General features: G+C 38.3%; 2 protein-coding genes across 2 annotated transcripts; one reads left to right on the top strand and one right to left on the bottom strand.

The window, feature by feature from the left end:
• The first annotated feature begins 11,652 nt into the window (after positions 1-11,652).
• LOC139145965 (uncharacterized) lies at positions 11,653-15,233 on the top strand. Its single transcript, XM_070717417.1, has 3 exons — positions 11,653-11,691; positions 12,039-13,703; positions 14,001-15,233. The coding sequence occupies exons 1-2, from the start codon at positions 11,653-11,655 to the stop codon at positions 13,581-13,583; spliced, it is 1,584 nt and encodes a 527-aa protein (XP_070573518.1). The 3' UTR covers positions 13,584-13,703; positions 14,001-15,233.
• Positions 15,234-15,279: 46 nt separating this feature from the next.
• Positions 15,280-17,558, bottom strand: LOC139144192 (P2X purinoceptor 7-like). The gene is made up of 3 exons (XM_070714880.1): positions 17,315-17,558; positions 15,745-15,871; positions 15,280-15,463 (listed from the first exon to the last, which is right to left on the bottom strand). Exons 1-3 carry the CDS (start codon positions 17,547-17,549, stop codon positions 15,289-15,291), a joined length of 537 nt encoding a protein of 178 aa, XP_070570981.1. The 5' UTR covers positions 17,550-17,558; the 3' UTR covers positions 15,280-15,288.
• Between the last annotated feature and the right edge of the window lie 1,073 nt (positions 17,559-18,631).

Genomic DNA, 18,631 nt, shown 5'->3' with positions numbered 1-18,631 from the left:
CCTGATTTTAGTGCAGGTTAGTTTGCTACTTCTATTTTGACTGTTTGTATTGTAAGTTATGTTAGTATTTAGTTTGAGATCTGCGAGGGCACTAGTTCTATGCCCTTTACTGCTTTATATATTGCCGTTTCATTTTGTGCTTTATTCTGTACTTTGTCGGTGTTTCCGTTCTTCTTTGCAATAAACCTCAACTCAGTGGTGGTGTGTTCACAAATGTGTAGCAGCGTAGCAGAATGGTTCAAGTACAAAAGACCTACCTATAATCCACTCCTGTAGACCTGAACCTCCACAAGAATTACACTCTGATAGTACATAATTTTTTTTCACCACTAACATTTTGCAATAGACCACCAAAATTTGAATCTTGTGGTCAAACTTCAACACCAGACAAGTTAATAAATTTGAAACCCAGGACTGCTATATATGTTGATCTGATAGATATCTAATTGTCCCAATAAGCATTGAGCAGTGTCATAAGTAAGTACACAGCTCATTTGCATATTAAGCAAAGTTTTGTATATAGTGATTTTACTCTGAGAGTACTGGGTTCACGAAACCTGCTACACATGATGATATAACAGATATTTGATTCTTTTGTGGAACGTACTACTATTAATAAACCTGTTGTAAAACACATGAGCACATTCAGTTCACATCTGGTTATTTTATTTTTTTCATTTTGTTTGCATTTTATTATGTTATGTGTAAATTTATATTTCATTCTTTCATTTTGATTGCATTTTAGCTCACGCGTTCACACACGCAAGATAATGTTCTAGTGATGTCTGCCTGTCTGTCCATATGTTTGTGACTCTGTCTGTCTGTCCGTCTGTCTATTTGTCAGTCTGTTTACACGATAATTCAAAATGCCTGAACAGATTCAAGTAAGATTTGGTAGACAGGTACCATTTACAAGAATATCTCATATCCATACAATATGACATTCAACTGGTCCAATAATCATTCCCATTCAAGGTAATATATTACCAGGTCCATGGGACAATTGTGATTTACAAATTTAAGTAGGACCATCCTGAACCACTGATAATTAGTGGTGGTACCAGTTGTCCGGAATGGGTAAGCGTACCCTGCTAGCATGCTACACCCCGTCGGGATTGGTCCCAAATGTCTAAATATTGTATAAAAAAGATACAGGATATGAATCGCTGTAATAAGTCAAAGCCAGGAATGCTGTCGTTAATCATTTGAGTGACTGAGGTGTCATATTTGGCCACAATGTCGTCATATCGACCGTAGAATTTTTGAAAGTCCTAACGAGTCTTTTTGTTGTGTATCTTTGTCTCAGTAATTTTGATGCCAATGAGGTGTGTCCCAGTTGAAAATCAGTGTAGGAATCACAAGCCCTACAAGAATATCTCGTATCCCATATACAAGAATATCCTGGAATACATGTGATTTTAACATATTGATACCCCCTAGCTACACACAAGGTTTCTAGTCAAAGGTTTTATCTGCTATTGAATACTCACTTTGTTCCAGGTTGGTCTGGGATATTTGTTCAACAACTTGATCACTTGCTGTGACATCAACTTGATCACGTGCTTGCTGTGACAAGGGAGGTTCTTCATCCTAACGTACAAAGCACATGTATCACAAAATATATTTATGTATAAATCTCCTCCAGGCTGGTGTAACAACAATTTGCTGTGGTGTGGTTTTCACATTTCCCATGAATCACTGTAACAGTTGTTGCTATGTCTGTCAGATAGTGTATTGAAATGTACGGTATGATGATCATGATATACTGCTGCGCTTATGATGTGTCTTAAAATATTCTAAAGTACATGTCATCTCAAAATCCTGCATAACATTGGTATCAACACATCCTTACTAATAGTCAGTAGCACTTTGGATCAAGATATGTTGCACTGCACAATCATAAACATTTCCGGGCTACATTTACCAAATATACACCTATACATAAATATGGTAGTTTACTTGTAGTTCATTCGGATATTACTGAAAGGATGGCTTGAAGCCAAAAAAATCTAAATCTATTCCTTCAGTATTCACCCCTAATGCAAGCAATTATGCACAAATATTGGTCTATGTTTATATATGGTAGGACGTGCCAATTAAGTGCAACATGAAGAGAATTTACCCAAATTTTGTGTAATGGTATAGTCATTAAGGATTTTCAGCAGCTATACATAATATCAGTTTGTGGGCTTCTGGCATTTTAAAATGGTTGTTCACATAGATTGAGCACCAAAATACGAAAATTCGCATTTCAAAATATAGCAAGTGTAATTGAATAAAATGTACACCTTGCATTAAAGGTTTGAACAGTGGGAAAATCACATGCATGCACAGCCGTAACAGTAGCATTCAGGCCAGGGACTAAAATTGATAGTTTTTGAATAGTGAAGTGGATAATCAAACAACAGTGAAGTGCTTGATCAGACAGAGCATTTCTTAAGTGCAAAACAAATTTATACCACACATGGACTTTTAATAATCATTTAATTTTCCCTGTTAGTGTTATCTGAAAGCTTATTAATGTAGCATCAATCTTTCATACAAGTTAGGGTCCTGTTTTAAAACTGCCAATAAACCCTGACAGCCAACAAGAGTGACACTTTGGCATACTTTACCAACGGATACAATAAACCTTTAAGTAGTTGGTTGTCCTTGTGTTATTGTTAGGTCAGATTAACTCAGAAGGTCTGAGATATATAATATTATACCTTTGAGTTCACATTAAGATGACCATCGTCGTCCATTTCACCAGGAAATATCATTGGCTGAACTCCTCCATCCCCTGAAAGGAGGAAAAAATGGATTGTTTCAGCCCAAAGTTAAAGTCATCATGTCTGAGTTGATTTTTGTGGAGTGTGCAATCAGCAAGAGCGCTAAATATTTGTTTCTACTAAAAGATTTTTTTAAAAATGTGTTAAAATGATCGCCCTTTTTTCTCTATCACTTTCGATGCTCTTTTGTTTTGTGCTGACCTTTGACCTCTGGTCAGCGCGCAATGCTTCCTTTGTTTTGTGTGAAGTATAACAGATTTGTTTTTTCGACTTGTAAACTTGATGGTTTAATGCATCAAGTTATAAAGGTTTCAAGATACGGGAATGGTAGGTAGCAGTCTAATAATCGACGGTGTTTTACGATGTGTTTTTTGAGAGTACATCTGACTATACTTAGCAATTCTGGGCGATTTTTCTGTGTATTCGATCCAAGCCAGGTGACTAGCCATGGTCAGCTCATAGCAGTTTCGCTGATGATTTATGTATTTATTCTACGCTAAAAGACGTTCAAAATTACGTATTTGAGTATGGGTTTTGCGTTGTGCAATCCATTTGGCATTTTAGAACAAGTTTGTGAGGTAAATTTGTTACAGTGTATGTATTACCCAAGCTTTGCTTGAAAGTTTCACATGCTGGTAAATGCCTTGCCACTACTTGTATGTATTTGATTTAGAAGCCACTTTTTATTATTCTACTTTCTCAGTGTGTATAAGACAGTCAAGATACTTTGGCAGAGTAAAGATGTTACTCCTTTGATTGGCGGTGTTGGGAAATTGTTTCGGAGAGAATTAGTTTCTTCTTATGTATTTTCTCTATACATATATCAGCCTCTGTTTCATAGTGTAGTCCGAGGACGCTATATTTTACAAGGTAAACAGAGTCATGCTTACACTCTTTTTCATCTATCATCGAACGCGCAACTTCATGTGAATGTTGATACATCTCATGAATTCATCAGTGTGTTTCCTTTGAAACTCCATGAGTTGATAAGGAACTTCCTAGGAAGATTTCAGAAGCCGCCGCGCCGCGCTGGCGACAAGTTTACAAGTTTATGTAAACATAATAGTCAGGTGGCTTAACAAAAATATCGTTACACGGATGACAAAAGTGCCAAATTTGCTACAGAGGTTCGCATACATGTGTAGATCAAAATTAGCTATTGCTCCAAAAATTTGGGTCACCGGAAAGGCTCGATGACGTCATAAATTCAAAATGGCCGCCGTTATATTGCTTAAAATGGTAAAATACTGCTAATTCGGGCAGTTTTCAATATTATTTTGAATAAACTGACACAAACATCCCAAATTACAAATACAACATAAAATTGATGCAAATAAATTATTGTGATGACGTCATAAAGCCAAAATGGCCGACCAAATTCAAAATATCCCCATAATACCGTGTGATAATGTTCAATTACTGTTGATGAAGCCTGTGTCCAGCATTTTAGTGCCTGAACTGAAATTAACACCCAAAATTATAGACAAAACATATAATTGATGCAAATTAATTATTGTGATGACGTCATAAAAACAAAATGGCAACCACAAATTACAAAATAGCCTATTATGAAGTTTACTATGCTTAGTACAATAGCCCATTTATGTGACGAAATAATAAGTTTCAAGGTAATGTACAATTTGTGTTGATGATCCGTAAACTCAAAATAAATGATAAATGTACAAAAACTTAGCCAATAAGCTCACACAAGTTGCAAACTATGATGAAATTATTGAGTATTTAACAAAAGTGAATCATTGTAAAGGAAATGAGGGCAACTTTACATATCGGTTCTACGTTTGAAAGTGTTACGATATAGTGAGTAGATCAATAGTAGTGTGATTTCATGATAACGAAAAACATGGCGAGAAACCGGTGAATAAATCATGCCTTGACCCTGGTCATGTGACCTTGGCCCCCGAAAGAGGTTTTATGTTTGTGATTTTGGTCTTTTGCTTCCTTTGTTTGAGAAGCCTTTTTCGTTTGTTGAATTTTCTGTTTTTTTCATGTCTCGATGTGTGATGACAAACACATAGTTTTGTGCTACAGTAGTTCTCTTTTTGGAGGATGTGCTGGCTTAAAAAAGACCGTTTCCTCAGGGTTTTATGAACAAAGAGAAGACTATTTTGACTTTTGAAGCTAGGTTACCTTGCTTTTTCGCAGCTTTCGTGATTTTTATGAAAGCATCTTTGCCTTTCGTTTTTGGTATCGTTTTGCTGTTTGGAAACATAAAACGTAAAAAACGCCAGGAAGAACATATTATGAACAGAAAATCGAAGATTAAACAAAAGAAAGAACTCAGAAAGATTCTCAGATTCATAAAAAATCTTGCAAATCAAAGCATCAAGCAAAAGCTTGAAATTTATTTCCATTCCGAATTGCCTATACAGAAAAATTGTCCTATCAGATATCAACAAATCTATTCGCATCATAAGATTTTGCAATATCATGAGAAACAAACGATCAATTCATCAATCAGACATCTGTTCTAAGATAAATCCAATGTCGACACTACTAACAGCGGAAAACCCAAAATTGTAAAACTGTCTCGAAGCAACTTAGATCGATAGAGGAAATTCCATGCGCAACCCACATCAGAAAGAACACAACTCTAACAGAAAAGACTGCTCTGAACAATCTGTCTAAAAACAAATAAATCACAATAAAACCCATCAATAAAGTAAGAGACATAGCAATTGTGAATATGACAACTGGCATTAAAGAAAGTTATAGACAGCTGCGAAATGTACACTATTACTGTACATTAAGGCAACACTTGGCGACATTAACTATACGGTGGAAATTGTATATGATATCGTTTATCTGCGACAAGAAGATCATTGACGAGGTGATTTACAGTTTCCCCATTCCCATAAGTAGAATAATTTGTACAACACGATGGTATCTCCTGCCAAAAATACACAAAACCCAAGCAGAAGGAACAATCATCATCCAACGTCTCAATAGAAATGGCTGCTCGAGCCCAACAAACCAAATCTCGGAATTTCTAGACTTTGTTATAAAACAAATCATGCAAAGGCGACTTACATATGTTAGGGACCCAAAAACTTCATTAACTGGTTAGAATCAATAAAAATACAAGCAAACTCTATTCTTGTAACATTAGAAGTGTTATCAATGTAGAAAAACATGCCAAAACTGAAGCCATATATGCAGCGATCGTAGCGTTGGACTCTAAACATTACCAGCCAACTGATACGATACAAAAATCCCCTCAACGTTTAAAAGGTAACATTTTCATGATTTACTCAGGAACAGAACATAAACTCATAACATTCAGAACATTTGTCGGAGAGTGCAACACCCTGTACCCTACGTTCAACTTGGGAATTCATAATTGAACTTTTCATCGACAAAATCTAACACCTAGACCTTGTGGTCTTCAAATGTCAGACACGCAATCGAGAGAGATGGCTCGACTGTAAAACCCATAAAAACCATCTGACGATATTTATCTGCCACAACCTTCAAATGCTTCATTGAAGGTGAATTACTCAGCTATGTTCGCACATGCAACAACAATACGGACTTCATAAAAAAGGTCAATTTCTCAACGCAAAAACTTCAACAACGAGATAACAAAAAGAAAGACATAGCTTGTATCAAAAAGAAGTTAATGTAACAAAACGTCAGCCATCCTCCATCAACAAAACTAAGTAATGATGTAACAAAAACCTTGTCAGCACAATCTCATCATAACCAGCCTAATCAAACTATTTGATAAGAAACTGGAAAATAATGAAGGACGATTATACGCTGGCCATGGTTTTCCAGAAAACCTATAATAACGTATAAAAGAAAGAAAACATACAAGATATCCTCCTTCAAGCAAAATTCAAACACAAGGAGAGTACAAATGAACGGTCTGAGCAACAATTCACGCAACAATCAGACTACAACATAACGATCTTAGCATCTCTCTTTGATGGCTACCATCAAACTAAGCATGTTGGAATACAAGACCATTCAAGTGACTAAAGAAGGGACCTCACTTTGGCCGGAAATGCCGCTAGGAGGAATCACCAACATAAAAGCTTTTTTCTGGGACTAAGGTCACATTATGAGGGTCAAAACACTATCGATTCATTGGTTTCTCACCATGTTTCCCTAGCACGAAACCACATTGATCTACTCACTATTCCGTATCATAAACAAGGTTAACCAGTGTGTGAAGTTGTCTTCATTTCCTTTTATATCGATTCGATTTTTCAAACACAGATTATTGTTTAGTAATAAATAATCTCATAAGGGTTTGTTATTTGTGTTGAACTTATTGGCAAAGGTTTGGTACATTTATTTTTTATTTTGAGTTTATGGAATATTAATAAAAATTGTACATTACCTTGAAACTATCATTTTGTCACGTAAATGGGCTATTGTACAAAGCAAAGTGAACTTCATAACAGGCCATTTTGTAATTTTAAATGTCATTTTGGTTTTATGACGTCATTACAATAAATAATTTGCATCAATTATATGTTTTGTCTATAATTTAGGATGTTAATTTCAGTTCAGGCGATAAAATGCTGAAACAGGCTTATTAAACAGTGCTTTGACATTTTAGACAATGTTACGGCAGACATTTTGAATTTGGTCGGCCATTTTGGCTTTATGACGTCATCATAATAATTGCTTTGCGTCAATTTTATGTTTTACTTATAAATGAGAATGTGTTATCAGTTTATGCAAAAAATATTGAATACTGCCTGAATTAGCAGTATTTTACCATTTTAAGCAATATAATGGCGGCCATTTTGAATTTATGACGTCATCAAGCCTTTCCGGTGACCCAAATTTTTGGAGCAATAGCTAATTTTGATCTACACATATATGTGAACCTCTGTAGCAAATTTGGCACTTTTGTCATCCGTGTAACGATCTTGCTGTTTTTTGTTGCTAAGCCACCTGGACTATAAGATACACTGTACGCAAACGACTGAATGAGGGGACGTCATATTCCTAGCTACGTGAATACGTACCTTTAGCGATTCGTGTGAATTTTTCAAAAACAATGGGCGAAGTTTTAGCCCGGTAAAATGTATGCGTGAATTTCATTTCATTACGACAACTAAAATGCGAATAACAGATCGCGGTTACAAAAATAGTTTTGGCGGCAAAGTTGAGGGTTGCTGCAACAATATTGTACAACTGCCGTGCACAGTATAGTAAACACTTCCAAAATGCAACGTCGTTTTCCGACACCATTTCTGTCACGAAGACGCATCTGAGAACTTCACTTGAAAGGCGTTTCTTATGGTGAAATTGCATCGACGACCGGAGTGTCTAAATCAACAGCGCACAGTATCTGCTGCAAATACGAGAGAACAGGCTCCCTCAGTGATTGCTGCGAAAACGAGCCCTGCCACTCCTTGACGTGTACCACTCCAATGACCAAGCTACCGAGTGGCAGAGGGCTACGGATTCGCAGCAACCTTAGTGATAGACCAGCGCGAGAACGTACTAAAGTTGTCGACAACGTTCTCCAACATATCGAGTTCTACAAAAGGCGGCAACCAAGTATTTACTTGCACGAAATCAGAAGGTAACTTCTTGATGATAACGGGTGTACGGACAATCCACTGAGCGATAACCGAATACCTGAACATGAGTCGAAAGAAAATATCAAGTCTTGCTGCCGAATCGATGACTCCAGCTATCGGACAATATACACTGGATTTCATAGAAACTGTTTCTGATTACAATATAAATCAAATTCATTGGTTTGACGAGTCTTCGGTGATCAGAACTACAGGCAATCGTCGTTTTGGACACGCAGAAATCAGAACACCGGCAGTTCAAATACAACGCCATGCATCGAACGCTACGTACACGATCAACATCCTTGTCAGTGCTACGGGTGTCGATCATTCCGATGTGATCGTTGGACCATCAAACGGGTTGGAGTTATTGAACTTTTTCGATGAGGCTGTTCGAGTTACGGATAATTTTGGAAATCCGTGTTTGGCCGTCGGTGACTGTGTAATTATGGATAATTGCGGTTTCCACCACGCCCGATATGTTGAGCGAAATCTCCGACTATTGCAGGCAAGAGGGGTTCGACTGATTTACCAGCCACCATATAATCCCCAGTTCAACGTTTGCGAGCCGTGTTTCAACTATATAAAGAGCGAGCTGAGATCTCATCAAGATTTCGCCTACAGGTTCACTGAACTAGCGACTGCTAATGCCATAGCAAACATTACTCCTGGTGCTTGTCGTTTCTTTGCGAGAGAATGTGGTTACATTTGAAAATGGGACCGTCATCATTCATAGTATCGTCACTACACGCACGTACATTTGTGCCGGGGTGAGGAAATGAACTAGCGCGATGTTGACTCTCAAAACGAACCTGCGCGATGTTGATTCTCAAAAGGAAAGTTCGAGTACATTTTTTCTCTCTTGAAATGTGAATCTTTCCTATTTCACAAGAGTGTAAGAACGTTTCTCTGCCCGAAACTGATGGCGATGTCCCATCCTGAACGTAAATCTTCGCCTTTAAAGTTCCACCTCAGCATTTTAAAGGGGAAGTTCACCAAGGATGATTTTTACATATGTGCTAGCTTTGTGGTCACTTACCCCGGAAAACCTATTTTCGCCATTTATAACTCGCTCGTTTTTTTACAAAAACCGATAAAAAGTTGCATTTTAGGGCTTCACCAACTCCATGTAATTTGAATCATGGGAAAAAAGCGCCAAGCTTGGCGCTTGCATCACGTGATATGGAAGGGACCATCTTCCGATGGGTATAGGCCCGCATTGTCCATTCACCAACGTTACGCTTGGCTGTGGTATTTGCATAACAATTCCATGTATGTATCTGTTGAATAAACAATGCTAAACAATTGTAATGAGTGATGGTCGATGAATGTTTGTCTGTGTGAAGTTCTTCACCTTTTTGTAACATTTGGCCTTGACAATTTGTAGTTCACAGTTTTAAACTGTTGTCATGGGCTATTGTTTTGTGCCTGAGTGCAAAAGCAACACTAAACAGAACAATGTTACGTTTCACCGATTCCCCCAAGACAGTGAGAGACGGAAAATCTGGTTCAGGAATATAGGGAGAGAAGACGTCCAGAGTCCTAAATACATTCGATTGTGTTCAAAACACTTCGAAAGAAAATTTTTCAAGGTTCAAAATTTGCAGGTAAGTACATTTTTTCTGATGATGCATTAGTATTATTTGTATCGAAAGATTGTCCTTTGTCGGTACAGAGCACAGTGGTTTACGTCCATGCTCCGCAAAATAAGGACTGAGGACGTCGAGTACAGAGTAAGTAGCCTAGTTAGAAATGAAGGTGTATATACTTTTTTTTGCTTCTCTATCCCTGCTGATGATGCCATTAAATCCTATTACGGTTAGCAATATGTTTTCTTTGCTTTGAATGTGACAAAAATGTGAAGAAACCGCACGACTTCGACTCAGAATTTAGGACAATTTCATTCAAGTCGCTCGACGTATGGTTTGTTTCCGGTGCGCTTTGAATAGCTTGATCACTTATTAGAAAACGGCAACGAGTCGTACAAGAGGCCATAGCGAAAAAAATACGATGCAAAAAGAGGTTTTCATCTTCTGAGATTTAGTTTGAAAACCTGTAAAATTCGCAGAACAAGTAATCTGACGACGTGAAGATCAGGTTCCAATATGTTTCCGGCCCATGTTTTATCAAAACCATTTCGTAGGTTTGTATTGCCTAAAATCCGTAACTGACGGTTCTATCTATAAAATTTCACTAGTATCCATGGAGACTGAGCCGCAACTACGCCGTTGGCTTTTATTTTCGATGCGTGCACTCAACGTCATGCGCGTCACCATACATGAATAACCGACGATATTTTGTCTTTTCTGAGGAAGTATTATAACCATGAATAACAGCAAATGTCACAAAATTATGCGCTAGGGTCACCCTCATCTATATGGCCGTCTTTGCTTTCTGTGTTTCATGCACTGCCCTATTTCCTCGCTCTCTTTATCAGTGCAGACAATGCCTCGAAAGACGCTCTTTACGCAATTGCGCAGCCGAGAGAAAACACTGGGCATGATGTCATGACTATAGATAAAATTAGGAATGAAATGTAAACTAGATTTATATTCAAGGTCATTCTATAAAACTAAATTTGGATCTTGAATGCACAACTGAATTAAAAGCTTTTGTGGTCGGAAGAAACTGGGATCGCGATGTAAACGTTCATTACAGTGAGAATGACACTAAAAGAATATCTAAGTTTCGTAGATTATTACTCTGTCTCATTTGACGACATATTCGTAAATATTCGTAAACATGCACACCTCGAATTTTAATTTATTTTTTTTCTCCTGGCTGAAATACAGTGTTATTACATTATGTTTTTCAAGACGGCATCTGTCAAATGACGATTCGGCAATATTTTGTTCCGCGATTTCATATTTGATACCAAGTATCATTTACGTTTCAGGGTAAAAGTTCAGGAACGGCACGTAACACGAGCTCTCGGCTGGTAAACAATGCCGTGCCTACACTACATCTACAGAACAGGACGGGCGTGCTAGCAGAAAATGTGGTGGATGAAATAGGTACAAAGAATGGTGTCATACCGGTATGTATACGATGATTTCTATGCTGATTATCAGAAAGAAATGAAAAAATGCCTCTAACAAATTCATATTATGAACAGTTTCGCTATGAAAGAACCATTATATATTTTATAGTTACCCCATCACTGTATATTAAGTGGCCTCAGCAGACGACAATTCCTATCGAATTTGTATAACCACAAAGAAAGTGAAAAACTATTCCCGATTGTCAATTTGAACAATAGACTAGTCTGCAGAGATGATACGCAAATATGAAATGTTTTAACTTATAATTCTATAGCTTTTGAAATGGTCACATCGGCGACACATTATTACATCTGCGATCACGTAAGACACATAGCATATGATTTTAATTTTCAGTACGCAGAACTTTAGTCACTTCTTTTTGTTCTTCCAGGGTGAAGTTGTAAGAAACGAACATGCCTTCCGGGAACGCACTAACATTCCAGTACCACAGTTACATACTCAGATTTATGTCGATGCCACCGAGGTATGTCGTAAAATATAATTAAATCAGCTTGTTTATTATGTCTTTGTTAAATATCCTAGCGTAGTATATAATATCATATCATATCATATCATATCATACATCACTTCGCTCCATGTAACATCATCACATACCTCATATCGTATCATACTATATCATTTTTGTGTTTTTTGTTTATTTCACGCAGAAATATCTGCCAAAGGAGTACAAACAAGTTGGTACGCAAACAGATTTCAGTCTCTGTACGTGTAATTGCAATGTCGCACGGGGCATCCAAAATCCTTACCGGCTTGACATTCAACAAGAGCATTCATACACAAAGAATCCACCAATTTCAACGACGGAACGTCCATCAACTTCAAGAAAAAGACAGTCTCTGCAATCAGAAACAGTTACTTCAAATGTGTCTGTGTCAGAGCATGCCAACTATAAGCTTACAAACGTAACAGATACAAATGATGAACCTTCATCCGATCGCAACATCAACACACAGTCTATCATTGAAATTGAACCGGTCGAAGTCGAGCTCAGCATCTGTCATTCTCATGATCATCAAAACGTGACCTCTCATGGAAATAATGACAGTGGGCCAACCATAGTTAGCAGTGACGTCTCTATGTCAATCATAGACACCTCTATTTCAACGATAACAAGCGTGCATGACGACTCCTACCACATTGACGAGAGTGAACTCGGTTCAGAAAGTGAAACGGAGAATAAACCCGACGAAGAAATAGATCATTGCCGAGAAACGAAATACCTCGTATTCGACAGCAGTTTAAAGAAGTTGTTTTCAAGATGTTTAGAATGCGGAGTGGCGGTCATAGATGTCTCAACAACTACCCGTGGGTCCTTGCTAACAGCAAAAATGACGTGTTCAAATATGCATGATGTTGTCTGGCACTCGCAACCACTTCTAAATCGTATGGCACTGGGTAACCTACTCCTGTCAGCAGCCATTCTTTTCAGTGGTAATACCTTCCAAAGTTTTTCAGACTGCTTCTCGTTTCTTAAAATTCAGTGTTTCCAGAAAACAACCTACATGACTATCCAGGATAAGTACCTAATTCCTGTCATCAATAATGCATGGTCAGCAGAGTCACAACGTGTCAAGCAAAGCTTGCGTCAGAAGGAAGAAGTCCGCTTGTCTGGAGATGGTCGATGCGACTCTCCAGGTTATAGTGCCAAATACAGTCTATACACATTCATGGATCAGAGCACAGAGAAGGTAGTCGACATGTCATTAACCCAAGTAACAGAAGTCGCCAATTCAAATGCAATGGAAAAGGCGGGTTTCATCAAAACACTCGACCGCATCATCGATGACAACATCCCGGTGTCCACGGTTGCTACAGATCGTCATGTTCAGATTGGAGCAACTATGAAAAAGAGGTACCCGACAATCTCCCATCAGTATGATGTGTGGCACCTGTCAAAGTCAATCAAGAAGAAACTGGCAGAATTCGGCAAGAAGAAGAAGTATAGTTCTCTTCTCCCGTGGATACAATCTGTATCAAATCACCTCTGGTGGAGCGCAGCAACATGCGAGGGCAACCAACAAAGTCTGAGGGAAAGGTGGACTTCAATTGTTCACCACGTTGTCAACGTACACAGCTGGAGTGGCAACCAATCCTTCCACGAATGTAACCATCCAGAAATACCCGACACAAGCAATATCGACTGGCTCGAGATCGACTCACCGCCACGAAGCGTTGAAAGAAGTCGTCTTTGACAAAAGGTTGTTTGCATGCCATTGGGCGCCTCAATCAATTTTGTCACACAGGCAGTTTGGAAGTGTTTCATTCTCTGCTGACGAAGTATACTCCAAAGAGGCAACATTTCTCATATAAAGGTGAAGCTCATTTTATTATAAACGATACCCTTTCATTTAAGTTGGTATTTCCCCCTGAATGATGTTAATGTTGTCATCTATAAACTCACAAACGTAACATAAATACCCCTGATTGGGGGAGTGTTGCTTTCGGTATAAGGAAAAAACACGATAATGGTGATGAAAAAGATGGAAATGACAGAAACAGCAACAAAAAGACGACAACGATAGTAGTAGTAGTAGTAGTAGTAGTAGTAGTAGTAGTAGTAATAACAATAGTGATTGCAGTGAATTTCTGTTTGATTGTTTTTGTCATAGGAATGGTTGCCCGTTCTCAGCTTGCAGCACTGGATCATAACGCTCACTGTGACAGAAATTATGCCACCGTAAAGACCGGAGAGAGGCAGGGTCGTCTACAGTATAAGATCGTCTTCCCAAAGAGCAGAAATTCTTGGGTAGCCAAGCCAGTGAAGGAGAAGAAGACTTACCCATATGTGGACGACCTAATGTCATCTTTAGTGGAACAAAGAGAAAGTGGTGACCAGGGTGATGGAGTAATGGTACCGGAATTGCCAGCTAATATTGCACCAGTACCGAGGCCAAACCGGGAGGAAGTTATCCGCTCGCACACGACAAGATTTTCTCTGTAATGCTAATGTACGGCACCAGTTATAAAACCATGAAAATCATTTCCCGATATTCATCTAGTTATGTACATTATTCATATCGCGTGATTCTTAGCATCATATTCCCATCGCATCGCATATCTCTCGCGGGCACATCACGTAACAACCAATGTCTTTTACACACAATTACTCAGTTTCACTGAAAATGTTTCGTCCTCCAGCGTTAATTGTTACTTTATCCAATAGCAAACACATTAAATCTAAAGTATTTATCTTTTTGAAATGAAAACACTCCACGTTTTACGTGTACATATATACCTTTCTTTTATAATTTCAAAAACAAGGACACATTACATTTTACGTTCGAAATACTGTCTTCCACAAACATACAGGCAAGCAAGTGTCCGACACAAGAAAAACGACACATTTTCCTTGTCTATCTGCTATATCTTTCATTTCCCTCTATCTATAACGTGAAAATGTAATATAGTTCACATGCTTTCCAATATTGTCATTGAATATCGTGCCATGTAGTACGTCAGTTGTACTTTTTTGTTCAGTCAATTAGCACGTTGTAGAGAGACCGTGGCCGATGCGATGTAGAAGCAGGCGGGAGGGGACAATGGTAAGCTTACTAGGTTGTTTGGAAGTTGCAGTTTTTACTTTAGAAATTTGTTTTGTGAAGCGCCCATGGCACAGAAATAACACAAGACAATACTTCGTGGTTATCACTTTATTATTCACATCCTATTATAAAAAGTAACAGCAAACACAGGGAAGTATTCATGTACACCATAGACAGTAGAGTGGGCATGTGTATACTGGAAAGTCACACGCACCTGTAGCATATCCGAAATAAAGTGTTCGTAACAAGGATGAGAATCATGTGTGAACTGTCGATCAATAAGGGGTGCAAATATGTTCTATTGACAAAAAAAAATGACGTTACAGTGTTGCTCGGATCGATCGATGTGAAGTTGCTAGGCCAGAAATGGTTGCTCACAGTCCTTGAAACCGACATAGATTCCTGATGGTTCCGGATATTTTCTTCTTATATGTTGTACAACACATGAAGGCACGACTCTCCTGTTCCCCTTTCCAAGTCTTCCATATGACCAGTATATGAATTGTGTGTAGGCCGCCCAACGATATGTCCTGTTGAAATGAAAACAAAGGTTTATTGCACACCGTCATAATGGCAATTACACTATTAGCAACTAACTATCACCTCAAATTTGGACAAATGTCAGTTATATTGTCCCGAGGATCGTTTAAAAGAGGACAGGAAGTGAAGACGGCCAAACTTCATTCTTCGTAATAATTTTCACACTAAGTGCACCCAGAAAATAACACTTCTTGTACATTCCCGTCAAACAACGCTGAAACCTTTGAATCGAGAGTTTATCAACTTGATAAAAGAGTCTGTCAAATCTCACCTGTTGTCATGTGGGTAGACAATGTTGTCACGTCTCACATCGTGCAGCCTTATAAGGGTAATGTCTAATACATCTTGATTCAGGCAAACGGTCTGAAACGATTCGTTACTTGAAATGCAGCATTCATCTAAGAAAAAACAGGCAGAATAAACAAAACACTGCTTATCATAAACATGTTCGTCGAATCAATGCCGTGGAAAGTGTTTATTTCCCTTCCTTCCTTTTCGTAATGACGGACAGAACAGGACAGCAAGGATATCATTGAACGAATTGGCTACCGATATACAATTCTTTAAATATCAGCGATTTAGTAGTCGGTAAAACATAGGTCAAACTTCATTTTGACAAGCATTTCGACGACAGACGAATTTAAATAAATTGTCAATAAACTGTAGAACCATGCCGATAAAAGACTGTATTTCGGTAACCCAGCATAACTCGGAGAAATCTAGGAGAACTCAGCATAACTATGCAGCTATTTTACCTACATGGCATGACTTTATCAGTTGTCGATATTCCGTTCTCCCGTTAGTCTGCATAAGTAATTTTCACACGCGATTGAAAACATGTAAATTCTAACTCGTCCTGACTTATATCTGTAACTGTATTTTTCGTCATTTATTATTCTTCGATACGTTAATTGAACAATTTCAACAACGTCAACAAACGGCGTCCGGTTTCACAATAATAGCGGGACCGTGGAGAATTACCAATAACGTAGGAAACCCAAAACTCACAACTCATGCAATTATTGTTTTATAAGTGCACGATGTATAAGTACACGATGTGGTTGGTAACGGGTAGTTTCGGCAAAAATTGTTTCGGCCGATCAATTTCCGGCCCCAAGTCATTTCAGCACCGCGACGCACGACGTCAAGGCATTCCTGGTTTCGATTTTGGTATTTTTAGGGTTTTCCCAAACTCATTAGTAATTGGTTGACTAGTCACATTCGTAAGCCTAACCTTTGCGTTTTGACCTGTACGTTTACGTGAATTCTGATTTTTGTGTGACCAAACTTTTGCCGTGCCAACGGCTATTGCTATCGATAAATTTGTCTCACAGACTGGAACACAATGTGAATATTTTCTTCTTTCAGTTTCTTACTATGTTCCCACAAAGATTAAAGTATGTGAATGTGGACACTATACTTACTTAGTGCTTTGATTTATAAAAAAATTAATGTTTGGCTCTGGCACCGGTTGCCGAAGTTAGTCTGTGATAAATAAAGCGGTGTCGCAACGACGTTGGGCCGGAAAGTGAGAGGCTAGGACTACTTGGCACCGAATCGTCTAGAACCTATGTGATTCACTAACTATCTGATTTATCTTGCCGTCCGACTTTTTCATATGTTGGGGACGGCAAAGTCGAGATCAGAACATAGGGCTGACTCGTTTCTCAGTTAGATTTCATCTAGCTCCATGATTTCATGAGCCTTCATCAGCAGCATATATCTTTTCAACTTCTTACGACACCCAACATAGAACTATTTTTTGGCATTTTTTATGAATAATATGTTGTCGTATTCATCCATGGCTATTGAATAGTACTTGTTTTATAAAGGACGCTTACCTCCAAGTCTGCTTTCGGGCAGCGATAGTTCGGCACAACAGATACACTCCTGTAAAGTCGACATAATACCGCAGTTGCCACATTTACACCAATCGGTATTTGTAAGTCTCGCGTCACTCATTTCTGAATTGTCATCGTCTTCACTGCTACTGTCAGTATTTTGAACTGGCTGACTTGCTTGTTTGCGTACTGGTTCAAACTGATATGGTTTGATTTCGACGGACAAGAAATCCATATCACAATCTGAGAAGTCAGAACTATTACTCTAATCTATTGTTAAATGGCTTGGAAAGCTTATGGTAGCTTCTGTGTTTAGAAGTAAACAGTAACACAAAATCTGACAGTGGACAGTTTATTATAAGTGATTCATCGTTTATGCAAGGATACTCGGTATAAACAATAGTTATGTAAATACGCACAACCCGGTTTGAGCGTGGGTGAGTGGACAATGCCGTACCCATCGGAAGATGGTCCCTTCCATATCACGTGATGCAAGCGCCAAGCTTGGCGCTTTTTTCCCATGATTCAAATTACATGGAGTTGGTGAAGCCCTAAAATGCAACTTTTTATCGGTTTTTGTAAAAAAACGAGCGAGTTATAAATGGCGAAAATAGGTTTTCCGGGTAAGTGACCACAAAGCTAGCACATATGTAAAATAATCGCAATCATACCAATCCATAATCCAATAACACTTGGTCAAAATTTGTAAGACAATAGTTGTAAACATAGACACAAAACAGCACAGAACAGACAGTAAAAATCATCCTTGGTGAACTTCCCCTTTAAACTTTCACTTACTAGCTTTAAATTCTCATGAATTCATCCTCTCTTTATGTACACGGGTGTTATCTTTTGTGCACCATAGTATTGGAAGTGAACATTAAACACAAATTCTGATGACATTTTCATTTACAAAACTCATCAGCACCATGGACAAACCAACAAAAGTTTGGAAAGACTCGAACACCGCGGAAAGCATCGAGCGTTCCAGGGACAACTGTGCATGCTCTCAGCGTAAATAAATGTGGCGCACGCGCGTTGTATGCCCCAGCATGTTTTATTTGTTGGCGCTGACTTGTCTGGAAGTCTGTAGCAATATTATCAATTACATCGTTGAGGCGGCGAAATCTTCCTAGGAAGTTCCTTATCAACTCATGAAGTTTCAAAGGAAACACACTGATGAATTCATGAGATGTATCAACATTCACATGAAGTTGCGCGTTCGATGATAGATGAAAAAGAGTGTAAACAGTTTAGGACGAGTAGACCAAGTAAGAGTGTGTTATGTAAGCGCCATATTTAATGTATTTTATTATT

The sequence above is a fragment of the Ptychodera flava genome, chromosome 1, assembly GCF_041260155.1.
Source record: "Ptychodera flava strain L36383 chromosome 1, AS_Pfla_20210202, whole genome shotgun sequence".
In the NCBI taxonomy this organism is placed as follows: domain Eukaryota; kingdom Metazoa; phylum Hemichordata; class Enteropneusta; family Ptychoderidae; genus Ptychodera; species Ptychodera flava.
The sequence above is the reverse complement of the archived record's forward strand: the minus strand, read 5'-3'. Positions and strand labels throughout refer to the sequence as shown.

Bases quoted from the DNA above. Each gene is read 5' to 3' on its own strand.
- LOC139145965 (XM_070717417.1), top strand. From the start codon at position 11,653: ATGGTCACATCGGCGACACATTATTACATCTGCGATCAC. The intron at 11,692-12,038 runs GTAAGACACATA...TATTTCACGCAG, and splicing joins ATTATTACATCTGCGATCAC to AAATATCTGCCAAAGGAGTA.
- LOC139144192 (XM_070714880.1), bottom strand. From the start codon at position 17,549: ATGGATTTCTTGTCCGTCGAAATCAAACCATATCAGTTTGAACCAGTA. The intron at 15,872-17,314 runs GTAAGCGTCCTT...GTTTTTTCTTAG, and splicing joins GCCCGAAAGCAGACTTGGAG to ATGAATGCTGCATTTCAAGT. The intron at 15,464-15,744 runs GTGAGATTTGAC...TCATTTCAACAG, and splicing joins GTCTACCCACATGACAACAG to GACATATCGTTGGGCGGCCT.